This window comes from Drosophila mojavensis, unplaced genomic scaffold, assembly GCF_018153725.1.
Source record: "Drosophila mojavensis isolate 15081-1352.22 unplaced genomic scaffold, ASM1815372v1 contig_231, whole genome shotgun sequence".
NCBI classification, from domain to species: domain Eukaryota; kingdom Metazoa; phylum Arthropoda; class Insecta; order Diptera; family Drosophilidae; genus Drosophila; species Drosophila mojavensis.
This window is the reverse complement of record NW_025318772.1, coordinates 6,029,601-6,055,153: the sequence shown is the minus strand read 5'-3', so window position 1 is coordinate 6,055,153 and position 25,553 is coordinate 6,029,601. Positions and strand designations below refer to the sequence as shown.

At 47.8% G+C, this 25,553-nt stretch overlaps 1 protein-coding gene across 5 annotated transcripts in view; it reads right to left on the bottom strand.

The window, feature by feature from the left end:
* Positions 1 to 25,553, bottom strand: part of LOC6575119 (serine-rich adhesin for platelets) — a 53,757-nt gene that overhangs the window by 6,139 nt on the left and 22,065 nt on the right. For 2 of the 5 annotated variants that reach the window (XM_044008111.1, XM_032727879.2), the window contains exons 2-7: positions 14,664 to 14,785; positions 12,492 to 14,599; positions 12,301 to 12,427; positions 11,898 to 12,121; positions 11,718 to 11,838; positions 1,626 to 9,404 (exon numbers count right to left, since the gene is read on the bottom strand). In XM_044008111.1, the coding sequence (XP_043864046.1) occupies positions 1,626 to 9,404; positions 11,718 to 11,838; positions 11,898 to 12,121; positions 12,301 to 12,427; positions 12,492 to 14,599; positions 14,664 to 14,785 (10,481 nt within the window). Of the gene's footprint in view, positions 1 to 1,625; positions 9,405 to 11,717; positions 11,839 to 11,897; positions 12,122 to 12,300; positions 12,428 to 12,491; positions 14,600 to 14,663; positions 14,786 to 17,586; positions 17,941 to 25,553 lie in introns of all 5 variants that reach the window. The other 3 variants (XM_044008110.1, XM_032727878.2, XM_044008112.1) reach the window with 3 other exon arrangements.

Here is a 25,553-nt window from a genome sequence, read left to right as displayed (position 1 = left end):
TTATACAAAAGCTGTATTGTTTGCGTGGCAGCTCACGCGCACTCACGCGCCCATACCTAGGGCTGAAAACAATTGAAGCAGAGTTCAAAGCCCCGCCTGCGTGCCTGACACAAGGTTCGGGCTGGAGTACAAGTTCGAGTTTCATTGACCAAGCCGCAAAACAGCTTTATTTTTGGCCAACTAATAAATAGGTAAAACAGGCAACAGTAACAGCAACAACAACCACAACGACACTAACAACAAACGCCCCCATCAAGCGGAACTGGCATCAGCAACAGCAACAGCAACACCAGCAACAGTTGGCGATGTGCGAAAATCGCTTTAACTTTAGCTGGCAGACAGCCAACGAGCAGAGCCGAGCGCTTAATATGGATACAGTTAATTGACCTTGATTGAGTTGATTTTGGACAAAAGCGCCGCGAGCCTATCTATAGTTGGCCAGCAAATAAAAAAAAAAAAAACATATGAAATTCTTTTCTGCTGTGCGTTAGAGATGGCCAAGAGCAAAACAGACAACGAATACCTGTTACAAACGGAGGCCTAAAGCACAAATAATAATGAAAAGGTGCTCAGCGTGGCCAGACAGAGATAGTTGTGCATGGAAATTCCATGTCAGACAGTCACTTACTATGGAAAACTATTTGATTGCCTAGTCTGACTACTTTTACTATTCATAATGCAGATAAATAGATTTTTACTACTATACGACTTTACTAATCTCTATAAGTAAATATTAAATATTAGATATGTATAAATAAATTTCTGTTTCACGAAGTACAAATATTTCTACTTAATTCTTTTACTACTATACTTCCTATAACATTTGTATATACAGTAGTACTGTACTACATATACTATTATACTATTCTATGCTTCCCATATATTATATATACATACAAAAAATTCTTTTTCGCGAAATAAAATTATTCCAGTTTTATGCCTTTAATACTAAACTATCCCGTCTTTCCTATATATGTAGGTATATAGTAAAATATATTGACAAAATAAAGCAATTATTATATATGACCAAGGGCCTACAGGTTTTTCTGTTGTGTATATCTAAACGGTATTCAGCAGAATTATATAAAATAGTGTATACAGTTGCATGGTAAATATTTTTTGTAATATCACGCTCACCTTCGGCGTATATATTTTTATTTTGACTTCCAAGAACATTCAAAGAGACTACATAGAATCGCATACAACTCTATTTACTCTACTCACTCGCTCATGTTAAAGAAATGCGAGTTATATTTCATTTGGAGTAACCGGAACAGAGTTCGTTAAATCTTTAGCTACTATTGACTCGAGAGCTTTCCCCTTTGGTTGTAGTTGGTGAACTCTGTTCAAATAAGTCAATTTATCACTTGGTAAACCCCTTTCCATTGACTGGAATTTTCACTGCTGCCGAACGTGCCCAAATGTGGCGCCTCGTTGGCATTTGAGGCATGGCTCAGGCAATTCTTGGAGGCTAATCGCTATGTGGAAAGCTAAGCATCTGAGAAATGCTGAACATTTGCAGCATTTGAACCCTGTTTATGACCTTTTTCTGTGTGTGTGTATGTATGTGTGTGTGTATGTGTTGTATCTGCCAGATAGTTAGGCAAAGGCTTTGGTAAACTCACCCGCTGACATGTTCAGACGTTTGCGTGCATCACGCTTGGAGTAGAGGAACTGCTGCAGACCACCGCCTAGTTTCTTGCCACAGCTGCTGGAGGAGCTGGCGGAGCCAACGCCTCCTGCGCCGCTGCTGTTGGCGGCTGCAGCACGTGCGGCCAATCCCGGCGAGCGGTATCGCGCGCTCTTGGCGCTGCCCGTAGATGAGGGCGTATAGTTGAGCGCGTTCTGCGACTTGGTGATGGGCGTGCTGGTAAAAGGCGCGCCCACCGTAGCCACCGAGCTGGTGGGCAGGCGTGGCAGGGAATTGGTGCTAGCCACTGGCACGCTGCCCGTCAGGCTGCGCGGCAAGGTGGAGCGATTGGCGGTAAACTGTGCCGCTTGCCCCTCGTCGCTGGAGTCCGTCTCGTAGATGGCATCGGGTACGCTGGAGCGGCGCACATCCTTGGCGGAATCGGCGCAGGAGCTGGCCGACGACAGCCAAGGCTTGGCGGGCGATGCCTCCAGCTGATGATGGTGGGCATCGCCGCCGCCAATGCTGCCGCAGGAGCGCACGCGATCCAGCTGCTCGCGGCTAAGGCTCTGCTGGTGCTGGCTGAACAGCAGGTCGCCTGCAGATCGGCGCTTTGCCACAGCCAAAGCGGACGCAGACGACGAGTTGTCCCTGTCTAGCTGGCTCAGCTGGCTGAGCCTCGTTCTGGAGTCGCCATTAGCCAGTAATGCCGACTCAAAACTGCCGCGCCACGAGAAGCGCTCATAATCGCTGGCCACGCCGCACTCCTCCCCGGCATTGTCGCCGGCTCCGGTGCCCGTGGCTCCTGCCTGCTGATGACCCACCGCCGTATTGGCGGCCATGTGTCCATGGAGCTGTGCCTGTTGTCCGCCGTTGGCGCCGCCATCCAGCAACAAATCATGCGAACGGCTGCGCAGCTTCAGCTGCTTTAGCGGCAGCGCCTTCAGCTGCAGCTGCTGCTCCACCTCGTCCTCCTCATCCTCCGTTGTCGTGGCCGAGATCTTGGCCTGCGCCCGGCGGGTGTGCCGCGTCGACATGGGCGTCTCATTGCCACTGCTTACCTCGTGCATCAGGGCCACCAGGCGGGTTCCTATGTGCTGCATGACCTTGGCAAACAGCTGTGGCGAGCGCTGCTCCGTGCTGGTGGTGGACAGGCGATCCTCATCGGGCTCCACGGGCTTTCCACTGCCATTGGGTGCTGCTTCGCTGGCTTCGCCCACTGCCACCTTGCTGAAGGAGGCCACCAGCTTTTGGTAGACAAAGGCCGTATCACCATTCAGCGCATGCGCCTCGTCCAGCAGACCTCCATCGCCTCGCACCCCCTCCTCGTCCACCTCGAACTTGTTGATTATCTGCTGGCAGCTGGCGGAGATCTGCGCCTTCAGCTGTCCCTTGTGCTCGGAGCCCTCCAGGTCCGAGCTGGTATAGTCGGAGGAGTCGTACGAGTCCGACCAGGTGTCCTCGCTGCTCAGATACTCCACAATCTCGCGCACCTGCTCATCATTGATGCCCGGCACAGTCTTCATGAGGCGTGTCAGCTCATTCTCGAAGTAGGCCAGCTGTGCCGGCCTTGACTTGGCCGACTTGCTTGCCAGCCGGCGCACTGAGCTGGGCGTGCTGCCAGCACTCGGGCTCTGGGATTGACTCTGACTCTGGCTCTGGCTCTGGCTCTGTTGTGCATTGGCTGTGGCCACGATGAGCGTCTTGAAGAACTGACGCATCTTGGTCATCATCAGATTGGTCTCCTCATCGGAGCTCCAGTTGTTGAAGCTATCCTTGCGCACCAAAATGGAGCTGCTGGCTCCACCGGCGCCCGGTGGCTGCAGTGTGATGCGTCGCGTCGCGCCGACGGCGGCTCCCGCACTCGTGCTGGGTACTTCCGGTTTGGACAAAGTAAGTGCGCTGGCTGAGGCCAATGGCTCGCGGTCCTCACTGATCTGGCCCAGAGTTGGCGTGGGGGACTTGCTGGGCTCGCAGTCGGGTGACTTCAATAGGTCGTCGTTGCTGCCCACAAAGCCGCTGTCTCGGCTGTGATGCTGCTGTTTCTTTGCCTGAGCAGTGCCCAGATTGTTGGCATGGGAGTCGCCTCCGATGCCGCCGCCGGCTCCAGTGGCACACGTATCTGCCGCCTCGTGCAGCTTCTTTTCATCGAGGGAGTCGTGCCGCTTCCGCAGCTGCTTCTTGCGCTTGATGGTGTCCGAGGAGCTGCCGTCAGAGGCACGATCCACAGCGCTGGCCATGTGCACGACGGTGTCGTCGCAGCCGGTCTCCGACTCGGATGTGTCCTCTGCAGCTCCGGCAGCCGTTGTCGTGGCATCCAATACATCAGCCTCGGGCAGCAACAGATTATCTAGCGAGGAGTTGTGGCTGCGGGGAGTGCCCCGCGCCCGTACAAGTCGTTTGCGCCGCTGACTGGGACTGGGATGTCCCTCGCTGTCGCTGCCCACGCTGCCGCCACTCTCGTCGCTCTCCGCCTGCTTTTCGCCGGATCCACTGAAGCCCATGAAGCCGGAGAGGAAGTACTTTTCCAGGCGTGATGATGCCAAGTCTGCGGCACTATTGCTGCCATCCAGCAGCTGATCGTCATGGGGCAGCGAGTCCAGACTCTCGGAGCACTCGGAACTGACTTCCGAGGCGGTGTCATCGCCGCGAGTGTCTATGGAGCTCATGACCTTGCCATCGCCTAGGCCGAAGAAGAAATACTTCTCCAGCTCCGAGGCGCTAAGCCGATGATGATGCTGCAGCGTGCGCATGCGTCTGCGTTCCGCCAAGTCCTCTTCCTCCTCCTCCTGCTCCAGCTCGTTGTCAGCACGCATGGAGGCCACTTCGCTCTCCTCGCAGCTCTCCTCCACAATGGTGTGCAGCGTGAAGTCGATGGCCGATCGGTTGTAGCCGCGCAGCTCCTCCTCCCGATCCATGTACATGATGCGACCGCCGCCCAGCTCTCCATACCCATCCGCATCCTCAGAATCGGTGGCTGTCGGCGTAGTCGTGGCATTGCTTAAGTTCTCATCGTCGTCACCATCGCCGCGTTGACTCAGCTCCTCCACCCATGAGTCGTCGTCGGCCAGGCCATCGTCCAGAATGATCTTCGGCCGTACACTCGGCTCATTTAGGGAGTCCACACTGTACGAGTCACGCGACAGTTCCCGTTCACTTGGCGTTGGCGTCACTGTCAACGGTTCCGCGCTGAAATCGATGTCGTTGCTTAAGGCGCGCAGCGTAACGTGTGACTCATTGCCAAAGTTCTGGCCAAAGTTGTTGCTGTTGTTGTTGCTGCTGCTGCCAATCGCTGGCATTTCATAATCGTTGTCGCTACTCGTTGTTGCTGCTGCTGATGCTGTTGTTATTGTTGGGCTTTCATTGTCTTTTGTAATCATCACTAAGCTGCGATATTTAGCTGAAAGTGAATTCTTGGGTGCAGCACTAGCTGCTGTTGTTGTTGTTGTTGCTGTTGCTGTCGTTGTTTTATTTGTTGCTGCTGCTATTGCAGCTGCAGTTGGCTCGTTGTTGATTTGCAGTTCTTGATTGCTGCCAAATATTTTGTCGTATTCGTTTTCACAACTTTCAAACACACGCGACGATGCTTCAATCACATTCACATTCACTACGTCACAGTTGTTATTGTTGTTGTTGTTGCTGCTGCTGCTGCTGCTATGTTGGCCAACAACAAGAGCAGCATTGTTGCTGCTCTCTGTCTTTTGTGCTGCGAAATCGCCATCATTATGACCAACGTCGTCGTCGTCGTTGTTGTTGTTGCTGTTTCTACTGATATTATTATTGTTGTTGGTGCTGCTGCTAATGTTGTTGTTGTTAGTGTACAGCGTTAGGCGCGCGTTTGGCTCTTCAACCGCAACGTTTAACATTTCATTTTCGACTGACTCCGCTGCCGCTGCCGCTGCCGTTTCCAATGCCGACTGCGACTTCACTTCGGCTGCGCAATCGGCTAACTGAGCAACAGGTAGCGCGCTCTCTTTACGCTCAGCAGCTGTCGCTCTCTCGGCTACCTGCTGCTGCGGCTGCTTCTCTTGTTGTTGTTGTCTGTGTTTGTGTTGTTGCTGTTTCTGTTGTGCTTCAGGTGCTTTACTCGTTATGGCGAGAGAGTGAGAGTTGAGCGAGTCGAACAAATCGTCGTTTATTTTGCATGCTTCGCTGCGTATGCCGCCGCCCGCTGCCTCGCCCTCTCCCATTGCCTGGGTTTGCACAGCTGTTCGCTCGACGATAGTCGTTGCCTTTGTTGTTGTTGTTGCTGTTTGCTTGGCTGCTACTTTATTATCGCTGTTTGCTTTTACCTGCTGCCTCTGCTGGCTCTGCTGCTGGCATGAAAACCCAAGAGTCGCTGCCTCTGTTGTCTCTGCTTCTTCGCTTACATGTTTACCCTCGGCGTTGCTTGGTTCGCTTTGTTTCGCTGCTTCGCTTTCGTCATTAGAATTTACATTTACGCTTTTCTGAGAACGGCAACTGGTCAGCGCGAGGGTTGCCGTTGCCGTTGTTTGTGCCGCTTCCTCCTCCTCCACCTCCTTCTTCTTTTGCGCTGTGGGTGCATTACCTGACCACCCTTCTTTTAGCATTTGACTACTGCATTCGCTTGGCTTCTGCTCCGTGGGGGCGGCAGCCACAGCAGTGCTGTGCGTTGCCAGCAGATGATCCTCATTGATTTCGGCGACGCCGCGTCGCAGTCGCTGCAGCTTCAGTTCCAACTGGGAGTTTTGCTTGTGCAGCGCCAACAAGCGATTCACATCGTTGGAAATGCTATGGAGCTCATCACAGGCAGCCAGGACGGCGCTTATTTCGAATGGCTGCTCAATGTTGTGCTCTAATTGCTCCTGCTGCTGCTGTTGCTGTTGCTGTGGCTCCTGCTCCTCCGCGACGTCTGGCAGAGCACGCATCCCATGCAAGACAACGCCGCCGGCATTGGCATCGTCGTCGGTGCAGCCGCCCACAACAACAATGCAGTTGGCGAGCTCATCGCTTGAGTTGGCAATGCGGCGTTCACTTTCATCATCTTCATCATCGTCGCTGGCATCACGTGCTGCAGCAGCCAATGGCTCCTCCTCTGGACCCGCCTCCTCCTCGGCCAATGCTTTCACATAGTTGAGCACAATGCCACAATCGGTGCGCTCTGTGTCTGTATCATTATCTGATGAGTCTTCAAGATTCGCATCCGAGGAGGACAACGAGTCACCCTCGGTGGATGAGCTGCGTCGGACGCGTGCCGCATGGCCCACCTGCCGGTTGACCACAAACACCTTGTTAAAGCGTCTTCGCTTGGGCCGGCGATCCGCCACAGTGCCGGTGTCATCCGAGTCACATGACTCGGAGCTGGAGCTGCTGTTGCTGCTGGAATCACTGCTGCTGCTGCCTTCGGTGGTGCTGTGGTGCACCATTTGCATGGGCATTGCTGCTGCCTGTGGCTCCAGCTGCACCTCCTCCTCTTGCGCCTCTGCCGCTTCCTCTGCTTGCATGGCCAGAGCCACATCGTAGCTGCGCTCCACCAATTTGCGTGGGCTACGCTCATCTTCAGCGTCACTGTTGCAGCTGCTGCTGCTGCTGTTGCTATTGCTGCTGCTGCTGCTGTTGGCGGCGTAGCTTTCGCTGCGCAAATAGCCAAATGTCGCCGACTCACTTGGCTCGTTCTCGGACATATTTGTGGATTTTGTATTTATAAACCTATGCGAATTCTTGGCTAGTTGCGACTCTAGTGTCTGCTGTTGCTGTTGCTGCTGCAATTGTTGCTCTCTAGGCGCAACGGCGGCAACAATCTCAACATTTTCGACTGCAGCTTGGCCGTCGCTGAAACGAGTTATTACCGCAGGAGTTGCCGCACTCAATGTGGCTCCGCTTGCTGTAGTTGTAGTTGTTGTTGCTGCCGTTGCTGGTACTTGATTTTTATGTATATTTGTTTCGTCTGCTGCCTCCGCTGCTTCGCCTTCGTCGCCGCCGTCGTCGTCGTCGTCGGCGTTGTGGTTGTTACTCGCCAGGTAGGTTTGTCTTTCTGTTTCTGTGTTTTCTGTTGCTGTTTGCGTTTGTGTGTCTGGTGCTTGTGCTGCCGTTGCTGCTGTTGGTACTGTTGGTGCTTGAGCTGCTGCTGCTGCTGCTGCTGCTGTCGCTAGTTGTCTGCTGTTTTGCACAGTTTCGCATAGATTTTGGCATTTATTTGGCAGCTCGACTGTCAATGTTGCCGCTGGCATTGCCTCGCTTTTATCAACATTAACATGTGCGCTAAATTTAACGCTGTTGCTGGCGTCGCTCTCGCAGTCGCAGTCGCAATCGCTGCTTCTTTTATCATTCGCATTACACAATCTCAGTGCTGTTGTGGGCGTTGCGGCGACGTCAACATCGGCATCAGCATCGTCACAGAGCGAGCGTCGCGTTTCTTGCTGTTCACCCGACGGCGTGCGCGGCAATACTAAACCTAAACTTGTTGGAGCTGGCTTGAAAGCTATTTGGCTGGCCAGTTGTTGTTGCTGCTGCTGCTGTTGTTGCTGTTGTTGTTGTTGCTGCTGCTGTTGTTGTTGCTGTTGGTAATGCTGTTGTTGTGCCAGACACAGACAGCCGGCTAATGTTTCCAGGCTACGACCTGCTGTGCCATAGCCGGACGTTGTTGATGAAGACGTGGACGCAGTGGAGCACAGCGACTGCGTCATCAGCGAGCCCAGCGAGGCGCTCAGCTCCGGCGCCGAGGACTTGAAGCCGCCATCCAATTGACGTGTTGTTGTTGGCAATTGCTGATAGCTCTTGGTGGTTGCCGGCGGTGTTGCATCAAACATGTTGCTAGCCGCGGCGAATTGCTGCGAATAAGCGACCATAGCCGCTGCAGCAGCTGCTGCGGCTGCCGCCTGCTGCTGCTGTTGTTGTTGCTGCTGCTGTTGTTGCTGCTGCTGCGGCGAGTTTGGTGTGGAGGAGGCGGCTGCCGCCGCCTGCCACAGCTGCTGCAGTGAGGCAGCCAAGTGCTCGTCCTGCTCAAGCAAAGGTGCGCCCGAATGTTCCAGCTGCCAGTTGTGGTAGGCGGCCATGGGCACGGGTATGGGCACCGGCACGGGTATGGGAACATATTGCGGCTGCTGGGCGGCTGTGGCTCCACTGCAGCCAGTGCACCTGCTGGGCGCGTGGCTGTGGCTGTGGTGGTGGTGCTGGTAGTGATGGTGGCTCTTGAGGAAGCGCGTCTTGATGCGCGCTTTCATGCTGAGCGGCAGTGAGGGCGTCGGCGGTGTCTGATTCTGATCGGAGCTGGTCTGGGAGCTGCTCTCGGCGTGCATGTGCAGCTCTTCGTCGGTGCCGGTGTCGCTCTCACGTATCTTGGAGCAGTAGCTGCGCAGGAGCTGCTGCCGGCGCTGGAGCAAGGGCGAGTCGCTGTCGCTGGAGCGACGGCGCAGGCGTGGCGGTGGCGTGGGCGTAGTGGACGCCATGGAGCTGGCATAGGCAATCATTGTTGTGGTTGTGGTCGTGGTGGCTGCAATCATCGATGGCTCAAAGTAGTCCCAATCGCAGTCCTCCACATTGCTCACAATGCTGTGGCATTGGTGTGTGGATGTGCAGGAGGAACTGGAGGCGGTATCCGTATCGTTGTCGTCTTCCTCCTCCTCCTCCTCTTTGCATGAGGATGACGAGTCCGAGTTTAGAAACACAAGCTTGAACTCATCCGCTTCGACACTGTACTGCGACTGACCCGACGTGCCCGCTGTGCTGCACCTGAAATCGAGCTCCGATGACGACGAGGTTTCCATGGCATCGCCGTTGCTGTCACCGGAAGCGCCAGCTGCCAGCTGCGGGCCTGCGAATTAATAGGGTGGGTTTTTGTTTTGTTGTTGTTGTTTTTCTTTCGACGCAATGGGTTCGACGTTGACCAACACCACAGAATGACAATGGAAAATACTGGTTTGATACAGGTGAAATACGGGTTTCTTGTTAGCATGTTTAATGGTTTTAGAACGGGTAACTAATGCACCGTGGTGGTGGTGCAGCACCAGCACCACATATGTTAGTTGTGGGTTAATTGGTTGCCTGACTATGTTTTTTATTAGGTTAGACTATATGTTGTTATTTACATTTACCAAGCATTAAAATGTTATTGGGTTTATGTAAAGTGTTATTGAGATGGATTATGTAGATCAGTAATGCTTAATACCATTAGATACCAATATATATAATACTTAAAAATATAGTTAGTTTATCATAGTATATGATTTTCGGTCAGTTACTTCAGCTTAATTATTAAGAAAGGAGTATCAAATTACTAAGAAAGCATTCCCAGACACCTCTGTAGCGATGATTGATGGCCTATTGCTGTCTGTATGAAAGACAACCCCTGTTATTTAATGGCTCCTATTTCGCACCTAAGCCAATATTTATAATAATCTTAAGGAAGTGCCAAACATATTTGGCTTTTCCTTTTCGCCATTTCACATAGTTGGCCAAGTGTTTTTGTTTGTCTTCGAGTGGCTGCAGCCCTTAAGTATTTCTGAAATGGGCCCTAAGTATTTGTGTTGCGTTCCCATCTTTAATGCTCGAGCGGAGCAATGTCTATGGTAGATTTGGCAGAATGCTTTTAAGGCAGCCTCCTCCAGCTCATGCGATGGCGTTATTGTGTTTGCGCAAACAATACGTCGGGAAATGCATGCATGTTGCACAAGCCTGTGGCAGGCACAAAGCAAATATTTGGCCAGCGTTCGCTTTGGATCGTTTTGAAAAGTGGTTTCCCCTCACCCAGCCATGCTCTGCCTATTGCCTTCACGTTGCCACTACCGGCGCACGCCCAGGTGAACGCAATAAGTTTAACGGTACACTTTGTACAGCTAGCCCCAAGAATGGGCAAAGCCCGTGCTCGCTGCCAAAGCGTGAGCGAGAATATCCTGATTGTAGTTCTCGAATAAATTCGACAACGATGCGCCGACCCGTGAATGGCAAACAAACAGCAAATTAAAACAAAACAAAGGACGTCAAAAGCACTGCGACAAAAAAAGTTTCTATTCTTTAAAAATACATACACAAACACACCCACGCACACGTGTGAGTGTGTGTTGGTGGCTGTGGATGTGTATGTCCTGTGTGTTTAGTTGTGGGCGATTTATGAATTCGTTGCCATTCCCAGGTCCAGCCTGCTACACTCAAAACAATTTCATATAATATTTGCAACGAAATGCTCTTTATAATTAGGCAAACGTTTCATTTCTATATATCTTATATTTGAATGTCTCCATATAATTCAGTATGACGCTTTATTAAGCCGCTAGAATTTGGTTTAAATTAGTCAGGTATTTAATTAATACATATTTAAATAATACATATGTTTATATATGTATATTTCATAAATATTTGAGTTCAATGAAATTATTAAATATATTCCAATTTAATAAAATTTATTAACATTTTTTATTCCAGTTTTATTGTATAATTTTGTATTTCTATCAGTATGCAATATTTTTTTCCAGAAAAGCGCATATAGGAATTTATAATACAAGTTCAACAGAAATACTCTAAATATTTTGCCCAAAAAAAAAAACATTGGATACATTCCGAATACGGGTATCTATATATATTATTCAGCTATTAAAAATAAAGCATACTTTTAGGCGGCATCAGAAATTGTTCAACAGAAATGAGCGTTTTTTCTCGAGAGTTTCTCTGCATTTATATTTTGTATTTATTTATAAATGTTTTCTCTGTTCAAGCAAAACATTTCAGCGTTTAAGCTTTCTATCATCCTACAGCTGGTTGCAGATATTTCCTGCATTGCTTTTGTGTGCAAAACCAGGAAAACTTGTATATGTAATTACACCCAACTACTTAGGAGGAGCACGCACCAAGCCAATGAGCGATAAATGTAAAAGTGAGTGATAAAGGCAATAATGACCCAGCTCAAGTGCAGGACTTTTCCCACAGCTGGCCACCGCGCTACGTAATTAATTTGTGCGTAAAATTAGCTGTAACGTGAAACCCGGTGAAAACTTGGGTTAGACACAGGTCACCATCACCGAGCAAATTATGCGATAAGCAAACACACGCACAGATACACACAGACACATACAGACACACAAACTACATAATTTAATAATAGTTACTGGAGAAGCTGGTCATTAGCACTCACCTTCCTCGGCGGCCTTCTCCTTCTCCTTCTCCTTGCGCCGCTGCAGCACCACCTTCTTGAAGACAACGGCAGCCGCCTCCACTGCATTCTGCAGCTCCTGCTCACCCAGTGTGCTGGTGTGCTGAAAAGGGGGTGAGATGTGAGTGTGGGGGGGAAATGGCCTCGCTGGGGCACACTTACTGCTGTGGCACCTGCTGAGTCATTGGCCTCATTGTTGGTCGGATCGGGGTCTTTGTCAGTCGCCTTGGCTGCAGCTTCGGCTACGGCTCCGGATGCGGCCTGCTCATCCTCCTTGGCTGGGACTGTGTTAACGGGAATTGTCGTTTTTTTCATGCGATTGGATAAGTCTGAGTTCTGGTGCTTAAGCAGTTCATGGAAGGAGTAGTGATGCTGTGGTACTCTACCTATATAATGGTTAATGTGTCAAGGGAAAGGGTGAGCGGGGTCGGGAGGCGGGAGGAGGGTGCACAAATTTAATAAATCGGGTGATTGCAACTAACTACAGCTAACTAGCTACAGGTTTCTACGGCTGTGCTGTGCGGGTGCACAAAGCAACTACTAGAAATCGTTAGCTTGCACTTACCCTCCTCGCCGCGGCTGTTGCGACGTCGGGCCAGCGGTATCTTTGTGGCGCCACCGCGCGTCTTGTCCAGTATATCGGCCAGGGGTCGGGGACTCGGTATTTTCGTGGCTTCCGTTTTCTTTGGTGGCTGCAACAAGTCGAAATTAATTAGCACGCTAATGCCACAAAGGCAAATTTCAAAGTCCTCCCACCGTTGAGTCCTTCTCGGGATGCGAAAAGGAGCGCCGAGTGACGGGCTTCGGCGCCGTTTTGGCACCCGAGTCCTCTGACACGGATCGCATTTGCTCTGGCTTTCGCCTATCTGCGCTGCTGTCCGCCGCGAGTGAAGCGGCACCCACTGTGGCGCTTGCCACTGGTGGGGCTGCTGCGGCTGCCGTTGGCTCGGTTAGGCCCGCTGCGTAGTCCTCCTGTGGCTGGGCGGGCAACTCCCTCGACTGTCGCCGTCGCATGCGATTGTACATGAGTGGAGTGCGCGGCAGCACGGCGCCACTGTGCGTCGCATGCATGTCGGAATAGAAGCCGGGCATGGGTGCGCCCGCACCGTAGCCACCATCGCCGCCTGTCACCACATTCTCGGAGCCGTACATGGGCCGCGGCAGCGTGGGCTTGTAGGCGGCATCGTCGGTGCCGTCGTTGTAGATGATGCGCGGCTCGCTGCTGAAGCCGGCGTTGTAGTTCTTCTCGTACTGCACCTCATCGGACTCCAGGAAGCTGGTGGTGCTGTTGCCAAAGTAGTCCACGTACTCCGGTCGCGTCTCCAGTTCCTCGCTGACATCGGGAAACTGGCAGAACTGTTGCTTAGCCTCGCCAAAGGTGCGCGAGCCGTGCTCCTGCTCCTTGAGGCAGTCCTGCCGCACCAGGCGGCTGGGCGAGCGGCTCTGCGAGCGCTGCGTTGTGGGTATTTCCGGCAGCAGCCGCCGACTCTCCACGTGCGTCTTGGTGCTGTTGGAATACTCCTCGTTGCTGTGGCTGCGCACCTTGATCATCTTCGAGTGCGGGTCGCGCGAGTGGTGTATATTGACGCTCTGGCTGCTCGAGTACTGCTCGCCGGTGGCACTGGCCACGCTGCCGCCGCTGCCAAGGTCCACGCCGCCCACAGTGGGCACGTTCTGCTGCGACAGAAACTGGCGCGGATTCTGCACGCTGGGAAACAGGAAGTTCTGCTTGGCTCGCGGCGAGATGGGCATGAATTTGCCCGGTGGCGTCTGGTGCACTGTTAGCGTGTTGCCGCTGTTGAAGGCTTCCGGATTGGGCAGCGTCTGCTGGCGCGTGAATTCCGGCGAGCGTCGGAACTGCGGCGACGTCTGACGCTTGGGCGGCGATGTGGGCAGCAGCTTGACATGCTGCTCGGGATTGGGCAAGGTGGCCTGGCGCGTCATGCGCGGCTTGCCAAACGCCTGGCCGTAATCCATGTCATCGCTGGCCATGCTCGATGCCTGCGACTCGTAGTTCAGGGGCGGCGCCGCTGCCGCTGCGACCACTGGCGAGGACTGGTTGGTCGGAGCTGTTAGATTGGCGGTGTTGGGCAGCAGCTTGGTGCGATGATAGTTGTTGCTCGGCGGCTCCGGGAAGGATGTCTGCCGCGTGAAGGGCGGATAGCGCTGCTCGCCGGGCGACCGCTCCGGCGAACGGCTATAGACGCGATTCGGTGAGGTGGACATGTATATGCTGGGCGGCGGCTGGCATGGATTTGCCGGCAGCGTCGACTGACGGCGCACCTGCAGTCGATGGCTATGCGTGGGAGGACTCGCGGCTGCCTCCAGCTGCGGCTGCTGCTGCTGGATCTGGATCTGGCTGTAGTTGTCGCAGTCGGGCGCGATGTTCATGTGGATGATGTCGTCGCTGTTGTAGGCGCTCGGATAGAGCGGGCTCTTCTGTATCTGGTGGGGCGAGGTGGGCGCAGTCAAGTTGGCCGAATTGTAGTTGGCCAGATTGGCACCGCTGCCGCTCAGATTCGGATCGTTGTTTAGTGTACTGGGTAACGTGGATTGGCGTAGGACGCGACGTCCCAACTGCCACTTGCTGCCAGTGATGGGCGTGGCAGTGCCGCTATTATAATTGATGATGTGCGTCTGGCGGGGCTGCGGAGGCGCCTGATGCGGTTGTTGCTGCTGCTGCAGTGGCAGTTGCTGCTGAAGCTGTTGCTGCTGCTGCTGCTGCATCTGTTGGTGCAGCGTGTGCTGGTGCAATGTGGGGTAACTGCCCGCCGATTGGGCCTCGATCAAGTGCTGTTGCTGTGGATACAAGTTGTCGGTGACGGGCTGCTGGGCATTCGGATTATTCGGATCGTCCTCGGGATCTGTGAATGAGCATGGCGTTCATTAAAGAGCAGGAGAAGATTTAACTGAATGTCGCGAACTCACTTGAGATGGTCCAAGAGCGACGTATGCTTTTACGGAGCACGTCACTGGTGCTAAGGTGATCAACAGCCTCGCAGGATGCGTAGGCTTCCTTCAGCCACTCACCGCTGGCTGCTTGTAGCTCCCTGCAAGAGCAACAACAAGACCAATTCCATTTAAAAAACCAAAATACATCCGTTAACATCGCACGTCTGTCCGTGTCAGCCACAGCCAACAAACTGACTGATTGTCTGGCAAGAGCAACAACAAAAGTTGCTAAAATAAAGCAACTGTGCAGCAAAGCAGAGTGCCTGACTTGAAAATACCCTAGCTTGTTTTACTTTATTTGTGCAAAATGAACAAAAATTGATTAAAGCTGCCTCGACTTGAGCTAGAAATAAAATCTATAAATTTAACGTGGCTTATAACACTTCCGGCTGCCCTAAGCAGCCAATATGCCCCTTAGTAGCCAAGTACAGGGTATAGCATTGAACAAGACAGCAACATGACGCAACACCGTAATGACTACACTAGGCGGGTGGCTGCTCTGGAGGCGTCTCCGCTGAGGGCGCAGCCACTTCGAGACTGTCAGGCGTTTTTCTTGTCAGGCTTTATGAACAAATTCCAATCAAAGACGCAGCCACTGACACAGCCAGAGCTATCAATACACATATATAAATATATATTATATAAGCACGTATATAGTAAAGCATGCGATATGTGTGTCTGGCTGACGCCTTCGTCAAAGCGCACGGGGGCGTGGTGCACATCTCGGCACACAGCAGCTGCAATTGCGGGCTGCGTTGACAGCTGGCTGCCATTTGGGAGGCGTCAATCTGGCTGACACCTGTGGGCGTTGCCAGCATCTTGGCGAATTCTCAGCACGGAGCCGAGCTCCAAAAATTTACATACTAGTTGCCCTGCAGCTGCTGATGCTGCTGCTGCTCTGCTGCTCTGCTGCTCTTACTGCGTTGGCCAACATTTAATTAGTTCAGAGTCTTGCGTCTGGCCTTGTTTATGTTGCTGTTGTTTTAACGACTTTTTTCGGGGCTTGGCAATTAACACTGAACTCTGGGAGCGTGTGGGTCGCTTGCCAGCATCATCGGCAGCTCGCACAGACTTCAACACTTATTGCTACATTACAATTGTTTTGCTTAGTTAACAAGTGTTGAACTCTGCGCAACAGGGCGTATGCGTAATATTTATTTCTATTTATGTGCTTTTTGGCAAAACTTCATTAAAGCTCGAAGAGAATCATCTAATGTCGCCCACAAATCAACAAGTTTCAATATTTTAATTTAGTGCTGGCCTTGAATATAAATGATTAATTATATCCACCTCAAGGCACGAGTTAATATTTAATAAATATATATTTTTTTTTGTTTTTGTTTTTTTTTCTTTCAGAAATTGGCCAGTGTCGACAACAAATTACAGTTTAAGTAAACAGTGCAGCATCTAAGTGAATAATTTCATTAACAACTAATTTAGCTGGCAGGTGAAATGTTATTTGTTTTCATTCAATTATTGCTGTATAAAATTTCAATCAAAATAACATTTAACTAGAATTTAATATAGACTTTTTTTCTTAAATTTATTTATCCTGTAAATGAAAGAATGAAGCACATATTTCTGAGTGAGATAAATATTCCATAAATATTTATCAAAAGCAACTATTTTATAAATTTGTATATTAAAAACACATTATTTCATTTAACAATAAAAGCCAACTCTTTGCTCTTTGATCAAATTTAAAACCTTAACTTCTGCTTTAAAAAACACTTTTCTTTGCCGCTCCTTATGAGCATCGACCTTGAATTCCTTTGCAGCATATTTTCTTAATTATTTTGTAATTTTAGCCGACGAGCTTAAGTACTCCAGCAAGCTGGCTTGTCCAGGCCTGTCAAGGCAGGACTTAAAAATCGAGAATTGACATTGACGCAACAAAGGCGAGTCGGTTTGTTGCAACAAATAAGAGTTGCAACACTGTTGTAGATTTTGCCTCGCATCCAATGAAAATGGAATATCAAATTTTGTTGTGAGTCCTGCGTGGAGCAAAGGCATTCTAAATGTCGCATTTGATTACAAAGTGATCAAAAATGCAGTGCAATCGAAACGTATGATATGAAAGCGAACGAAAGCAATACGCAGAACGCCGCCACACGCAGCCAGCAGTAGTTTTCGATTGCAACAGGAGCAGCCAAAAATACAACTGAAATGTCAGAAAATGTCGCCTCATAAATTATGCATCGCATCAGCTATCCCAGAGTCTCTGAGTGGGGCAATCGGTGAACCGTTTGGCAGCTCGGGCGTCCGCATGCAAAGCCATTTTATGGAATTTTATCTATGAACGCATCGTGTGACAGTTTTGTTATATACCGCACACAATTCGATTGCAACAATGGAACTTCACAGTCAGCTTCACTTGTTTGCAAGGTTGGAATACATAAGACTAGAGATACCAAATATGATTTCTGACGGGCCAATAATAATATATATAATATTATTTTTATGGGACATAGATTGAAGCATTAAGCTTGTTTAACAGTAACTAAGAGCAACATAAATTTAATAAATAAATAAATATTTTAATTTATGTGCAGATAGTTTTATGTAGCACAGTTTTCAGGGCAATTGCAAAATAAAACTGAGACAGTTAAATGTAAATTAATATATATTCATATAATATATATAAATCTAAAACTATCAAGGTCAAGAGCGCATCAGACAGACACACGTACAGATATCAAGATACATACACACACACACACACACACAGAGATACCATATATATGAAATATTGTTAGTTAGTATGCGTGTGTGGAGCGTAGAGTTCAGAGTATTTTGTTTAGATGAGTGTGACACATAGTTAGAGACATTGAGAAAAGAAAGAAGCAGAGAAAGAGAGAGACAGAGACAGAGAGACAGAGAGAGAGAGAGAGAGACTTACAGTTGCTTGTGGCACACAACGCACACCCAGTCCAATGCGTGATGGACTCGACAGGCTTTGCACACGCGCAGCTTGCAGACGCGACAGGGAGCGCCGCGGTTGGTGATGCGGCCCAGTTCGGTAGTGCAGCGGGCACAGTGGCGACTCAAGTCGTTGTGTAGATTTTTGTGGTTGTTGTGTTCAAGCTGTTGTTGTTGTTGTTCTAGCATTGTTTGCTGTTGTTGGTTAGGGTCTTGTTGTTGTTGTTGTTGTTCTTGTTGTTGTTGTGTGGCATCGAGTGGCATTGGCTGTGACTGCGCTCCTGCTCCACCAACGACCTTGCACCTCAGCGCATACAGTTCAGCGCGCAAGAGCCTGTAGTAGTTGTTGTTGTTGTTGGTGGTGGTGTTCATAATGATGGTGTTGTTGTTAATGGTAATGTTTGTTGTTGTAATTGTGGTTTGGTTGCGGGCCACGGAAGGGGACATAACAGAATTACGCACAGACGTAGTTTAGTTAAATTGTTAGTTAAAAGTTAGTTGGACAATTAAAAACACATTATAAAATGGGTTAAATAACATTTTGTCACAAGTGGTTGTGGTGGTTGTGGTGGTGGTGGTGTTATTAGTTAAATAGAGCGAGCGATAGAGCAATAGCAAAAAGTTGACAGCACATATGGTGTATATGTGTGTGGGTGTGTGTGTGTGTATGTGCGTGAGTGGGCGTGTGTTGTTGTTGTGTGTGAGCATGAAAACAACAGCACAAAAGTGGTTATTGATGAAAAGAGACAAAGAAAAAAGAACACACAAATAGTTTGTTATTAGTCGATAAAAATGTTAAAGTTTTTTATTTAATTTAGTTAAGGATTTTAAAAATGTTTTTGTTTTTCCAATGCAACAAAAGAAAAAAAAAAAGAAAAAAAAAGAGATGAATACGTTTAGTAATTAGTAGTTAGACACAGTTGACAATTTGGATAAGACAAACTATGCAATTTGGCAAATGGTTTATTGTTGTGCTGTGCTGGTTTAGTCAGGCAATTCAAAGTGTGTCAAAACTGAACCAAATGCCAATCGATGAAGCGATGAAGCGAAATGCAAGTGCCAATTAAATAACCTTTTTAATTAAATCGTGTGCAGCTGAGCTAAATGAGCATTGAGTGCTGAGTCATGGTCTTGCAGTGAACGGCGTATGAAATAAAATCATGTATTCATTATAGCTGCCTCATAGATCTCTAGATAGAGTAACAATTGCTAGTTTGCAAAGTCTATAAACTAAAATGTTTTAGTCATACAAAGAATTCATTTTAATCCACTTTAAAACCCAAAATGAACTGCATAGATTACTAAGTTAAGATGCTGAGCTGCATTAATTGCAGCATCATCATTTCAAGCTATGCAGCTGTTCAGGCAGTTCTCTTAGCTTTACTCAACTAAACATTAAGCGTATAGCTTAATCCTTGCTAAAGTAAATATAACTGTTTAATTTGATTTAAACTAAAAGTTGAGCTCCATGGCAAAGCCAAGCAATAAAGTTTCAAAGGCTAGCAATGTCCCTGTGGGTCATTAAAAATACAAAAAAAAAAAAAAAAAAAGTATATGAAAACAAAAGTTGTTTAATCCACTGGCCAAATGCCAGCTGTAGCTAGTTTTTGGTCTGAGCCCCATCTTAAGTATGTAGTTATAGGCAGCGCAAGGCCAAGGACGTTCTCGACATGCAAAACCAAACCAAAATTGTGTATTAACTTTATAGCAAAGTCGTAAAGCACACCCACGAAAGGAGAAAGGAGAAAGGGGAGAGCGCGTGGGAGTGGGAGTGGAGAGAAGAGCCACAGCATATGTGGTATATTGTTAATACATGTAGCAGCGTCGCAGTCACGCAGTGGGCATAAAAAGCCAAACAGCGTTTTCTCTGCCCTTGTGCAAATTATGCAGCAACGCACAGCAGCAACACACAGCAGCAACACACATCAGCAACACACATCAGCAGCAACAATTTTTAATTATATTTTTTATCTGCATTCGAGCGTTGACGCTGAGCGCGTGTATTTTATTAGTACTACAAAATCAACAAACGTCAAGCCGTCAGCCAGAACCACAAAAATATACACACGCATGTATATGTATGTATATATATGTATCTGTATGTGTAAACTCACAGGTGCGCTCCACCGCAAGTCCCAGTCGAGTGGCGAGTGGCTTTTGCTGAGTTAAAGCATGTTGCATGCTTCCAGGGGCAATCATAGTGCGCGCACCTGCTCAAACCACAGGCACACACAAACACATGCACAAACAGACGCCCCCACACACTCACACACATACGCACAGTTGGCGCCTCCATTCTGCGGCTCTTTTGGTATGTTTTATTGGTGGAGACGACGTCATGTTGTATGCCACACAGCCACGGCTGCTGTTGCTGTTGTTGTTGTTGTTGCTGCTGCTGCTGCTGCTGGTAATGTTGAAATTTAGGCTGGCTTGTCGCCTGAAATAGTTGAGTATCGTGGTAATTGCCGTCCCGCTATGAATTAATAATCATAATAAGCCATTAAGCCGGCTCCTTTTAGCCAGCAAACATCAAACAATGGCCAAGCTTAATAGTCATAAATTTTCACCCAGCTTGATGGGTGGACGGCTCGTTCGGTCACGCGTTTATTACATTTTACTTTTTTTTTTTTAAATCACTAAATGTGTGTGTGTGTGTGGGTGGGTGTTGCCGGCCCTTGAGCTGGGCCTAAATAAATAGCTGTACGCATGTTTTTGATTGTAGGCCCTCGGCTATGCAAATAGCCCAACTAATTAAGTCGATGCTTATCAGCTGACCTTAACTCTGCAACTGTTGGGCCCTATCGAACACCTGTGCACCAACCACAACCACAAGGAAGAGCAGCAGCAGCAGCAGCAGCAGGCAGCAAATTGTTGCACGCTTTGATGTTGTGCGTTTCCAGCTCAAGCTAATTAGAATTGATAATTGTGAGCCGAATGGAATTTGATTGGCATTCCAGGAAGAACTGAGTTTTCCTTCATTAAATACAATCAAATGAAATTTAGGATTTTCTATGGAAGCCTCAGATAGATTAGATAGATTAACTGGCTCTATTAAATCCGATTTACGCAGCAGCTTAGATGTCACTTGTAGTTGGCAACTTTTGATCAAATAAACAAAAACCTAGCAGCTGGCTAATAAGTATATATAACTCTTCGAGTGGAATGAAAAGCCCAAATTGATTGAACTAAGCCACTTAAATTCAATTAATATGCGTCTTTACGTACGGACAACTCGATGAAATATATACAAGCATGTCTCAGCTGACCTATGCTCAGACATTCCAAACGGATAAACAGAATTACGTTAATATTTAAAACATTTCCTGCCAGCAGACAGACTGTCAACAGCCACCAAAAATTTAAGAGAAGTAAATCTTGAAGGACACAAAAAAAAAAAAAAAAATATATATATATATATATATATATATATATATATATATATATATATATGTGAAAAAAAAGAAGAAAAGAATAGCAGAAAGAATAAGAAGGACCATAATTCAAGCAATATATATACAGCTGCAGTTGCCAGCTGCTTGTCCATTAGATTTATGATTTTAATGATGCCAAGCAGAGCTGTTAGCCGGAGCTCCGCTCTAGTGTTGAAATGTGCCCGGCGCAGGGCACAGCGTACACAGATAAATAATTACCATGCTAAATATGATTTGTCGAGGGCCGTCCGTGGCACACGGTCCGGAAGCTGTGGCAAGGACAAAGCTGAGAATATTTGAGAATAATTTGCGACTAAACTGGAATACGAGTTGAATTAGGCACCCTGCATAAATAATGAATTTGTTGGAAAGACGCGCAAACATGAAATTCACACAAGAGTGGCTTAAATATGCGATAAATTATTTATATGTATTCCATTTATAGAAAGCTGGGCTGATTTGATATTTTGCCTAAGCACTTCACAGCGAATCGATACTTATTACAGGGCATCCGGTAGTCGGCCTAGTTCGAGCTGCAATTTGGTCTCTTATCTGTTTCGCTGGCATGTCACCATTCTAACAGCCCCTGTGACAGCGCATTGGTTTCAAGGGTCTCCCGTTTCTTTCCGTTTCAGATAAAAACTTTTACAAAGGCTTCGGCCCGAACGCGCCCCGTTGCCATGGCTGGCGTTGGGAGCTGAGAGCTCCGCTGCTTTGGCTTTGGCTGACTTTAATTTAAAGTCAGCCACAGTTGGCGGCTCGCACAGCGGAAGCGGCCAGCAGGACGGCGGCGGCACACAGTTAACACACATCAAATACATTATTAGTTTTAATTAATTTTCAATTTACATGCGGCCGGGCAAAGAGCCCTTTCAGCAGCCCGCTCGCTGTGCAGTTTCGCGACAAAAACGAGAATGTGCTTCCGGTGCATGCTCACGGAGTGCGAGCTAAATTAAATGAAATATAAACTGGATGTTAAGAGCAACAATAAAAGGCCTAAACGCACATTTACGCCTGCGCGTGTGTGTGTGTGGGTGTGTGTGGGTGTGTGTTTGTGTGGGTGTGTGTTTGTGTGTTGCCACAATCAAACTTCGATTCGACAATGATAAACGCTGCGAGCGACTTGACAAGGGTTGCGTTGCGGCTGCTCGTCGGACATTTGCATAATTATAAGCAGCTGCGCGACCCACCATTCGCTGGCTCTGCCCGCCACAAGGGACTGGCGGCGTCCTTCGGGCTTCACATATGCAAAGCTTCCCATTAACTTTGCCGTTCGGCGTAAATGAATATCGTTGGTATTTAGTTTATGTCGTCCGGCAGCTATTAGTTCAGCTTATGACTGCCTTGCCTAATTGTTGCCAATGTGCCATGTGACATGTGGCATGTGGCATGTGGCATGTGGCATGTAGCATGTGTAGCCTGACAGGCTTGTGTAACACATAAAGCCAAGGCAAATGATAATTGTCGATAATTAATGCAATGCGTGCGAATGTGTGGCATCATTGAAATCTCAACCGTGGCTATTATTAGTATATCCATAATTGAGCCATATCCGGCCATTTCCTGACAGTCGTTTACCAGCAATGATTGAAAATTCTATTTATCTTTTATTTAGCCCGCAACAACCGTGATCGAATTCAGTTTCAATTCAGTGGAATTCTCGTTTGTCCAACGGCGGCGTATGCGTAATATGCATGCGCTCCATTACGTAAACGCCAGGTGCGGCACAGCCAAATGCATAGCAATCAGCTGACTGTTGCACAGATCCATGCATAATTTGGCCACAATTTGGCAAACATTCGAAAAACAATAACTCGAGCGCATAAAATTCAAATTGACTCTCAACCGGTGGGCATAAATATTTTTGTGGGCGCAACGTGAAATGGCAAAGATTGTCATTTGCACATTGTTTCACGTGCCTGCAGCTGAAAGAGATGGCAATGAAACACGACCGCCATACGCAGATAATAAAGTAACTGAGACAGCTGCCGCAATGTTGCGCACCACAAAAGAAATATCCCACCACTGGGGTGCCCAGTGGCCAGTGGTCGGTGCCTGGTGCCTGCTGCCTGCTGCCTGGTGCCTGCTGCCTTATGTTTACTGCTTGCCACAAGGTTGTTTCATTTCTCACAGTTCTGACACTTTGCCAAGGCGTCGCTAACTAAAACGACAGCTAGAAAATTGTGTCATTTGTTGCTGTTAACCCAACAGTGCAGCAGCAATAGCAACAGCAGCAGCAGAAGCAGCATCGGCAGCAGTAGCCTTGGCAGCAGCACCTGTTACTCTTCCCATCTTCACAAAGTTGGGACCGAGCTCTTCTGTTGGCCTGGGACACGAAAATAAATCCACCAAGCTAAGCCTTAGGAATTGCAAAGCATTTATTACTTAATAAACGTTGGACCGTGCGGCCAAGTCGAGCCGTGGCTAACCCCCAAAGGGACAACGGCTAGCAGAGCAAATTGAATACGGCACAGCTTTGGCAACAACAACAACATCGGCAACAACAACAACGAGCAGAAGACAAGTTTGTATTAAGGGCTTTTAAGGGTTGGCATTTATTTGGGGCTCAAAAGTGTTTCAGTTATGTCTTTTTTTTACAGCTCTTAGCTGAGCCATTCGTGCGTTAAATTGTAGCCCAACAAGACGCCGCCCGCTCGCCGCACAGATTTCTACCTTTGGCGCCAAAATCAAACAAATCGTCAATTTGTACTTTCATGTACTTTGCTGTGCGCTCAACGATGAACAGCAACAACAACATGAGCAACAGGGGCGGAGGGGCCGGGCCAACTTCATTGGCAGTTGGCGAGCGCGCAGCGGAAATGGCTTGGCAGCCATTTTAAGCGCTGGCTAAATAACAGTTAATCGACATTGCACTGCTTGTCAGGGTTGTCATTGAAGCCATGATTGCCACAATCAACGTTGCTGTTGCTGCTCTTGTAGTTGTTGTTGTTGCTCTTGTGCTTTGTTTAGCTTAGCAGTCTCAACAGTTTGTCCATTCGTCCATTTATCCAACCGTCCGCTCATTGGCTTGTTTATTTATTTGCTTGGCTTTGCGCGCGCCCTTTTTGTAGAGTGAAACAAACGCATTCATAAAAGGTCTCTTCGCTTCCGCAAACACTATCAGCAGTCAAGTGGACAAGAATATATCTGTCGAGTGCGATGTAAACTAGTCCATTAGATGGAATCCCCATAGATTGCAGCAAACTTATTTATGTTGCTATGAGAGCTTCTATACCATGCCAATAATAGAATAAATAATAATAATAATAATTAAAGAACATCATTTATTTACTTTTATATTTCTTGTTCTCATTTAATTATCTAACAATTTTTCTAACATATTTTGTATTTATATTATAATATATATATTTTTTTGAAATCGATTTTTCCTGATTCTATGCAAGTGTATTTAGAGTGCGGTCAATCGCGCTTAAATTTTTTTGGTTTGTTTTTATTATCATTTTGCTGTTTTAATTGGCCAACAAACACGGTTGACTTCAAGCTATGGACACGACGGACAGGCATTTGTTGCCATAGCGAAATTCTTACAAGTGGTAAGGGGAGCAAAGTGCTAACGACATTTCCATTGTTCTAAATTCTTATTTGGCGTTGCCTTTAATTTGAGACAGCTCTACTTGCCGCCCAGAGCCAATGGACACAAGAAAGTTGACAGTTTTGGGCTTAGAAATGAATGTCGTACATACTTTTGTAGACAGTTTCACATGCAACGCAATTGGACCGCTTATTGGGTCAAGCAGAAAGAGGCCATCAATCACGGAAATTGTTTAGCCTTTCCGGGCCATTGCCTATTAATCAGCATGGCTCGCCCCAAAAGTGAAGACGCCGAATGTCAAGCCATGCAAATTGCCATATTTCGATTGAATTGAAATATCAATTTGACGTTTCAGGGTAATTTACATTCAATGGGCACTGTACTACTGTACCACATTAAATCACCAACCACAACGACAGGCACTGAGCCGGCCAGCCTGGTGGGAATGCCTGCCATAGTATTTTATGCCACCCCTGCTAGCATACATATGTGATAGTACATACGGGGGTAGGTGCGTGAGGGTGTGCGCATGTGTTAGAAAAAAAAACACATGTTTCTAGCCATATTTTGATATGAATATTTCATAAATCCCGCATGCAAACTAAACAAAATCAATATCAGGTAACAACGCGTATGCGTATGCCTCTGAATATTTCAAAAGAAATAAAAACCAAAATGATATAAATGTACATAATACATATACAAATATATATAAATATATATAGCCAGTAGATATATTGGAATTTTCAAAGATATATGTATATATAAAACGCACACGTGCTGGTCAAAGTTCCCTCGGGCCGTAAACGAAAGAGCTGGGAAATAAATAAACTAAACTTTGAAAATTTGTTCACTTCAATGTCTCTATCTGATATCTAAGCAAAGCCCTCGGAGGCAACACTTTAACAATATCTCTCGCTGTGTGTTGATATTCAAATTGAAAGGGCGTGGAAATCAAATAAC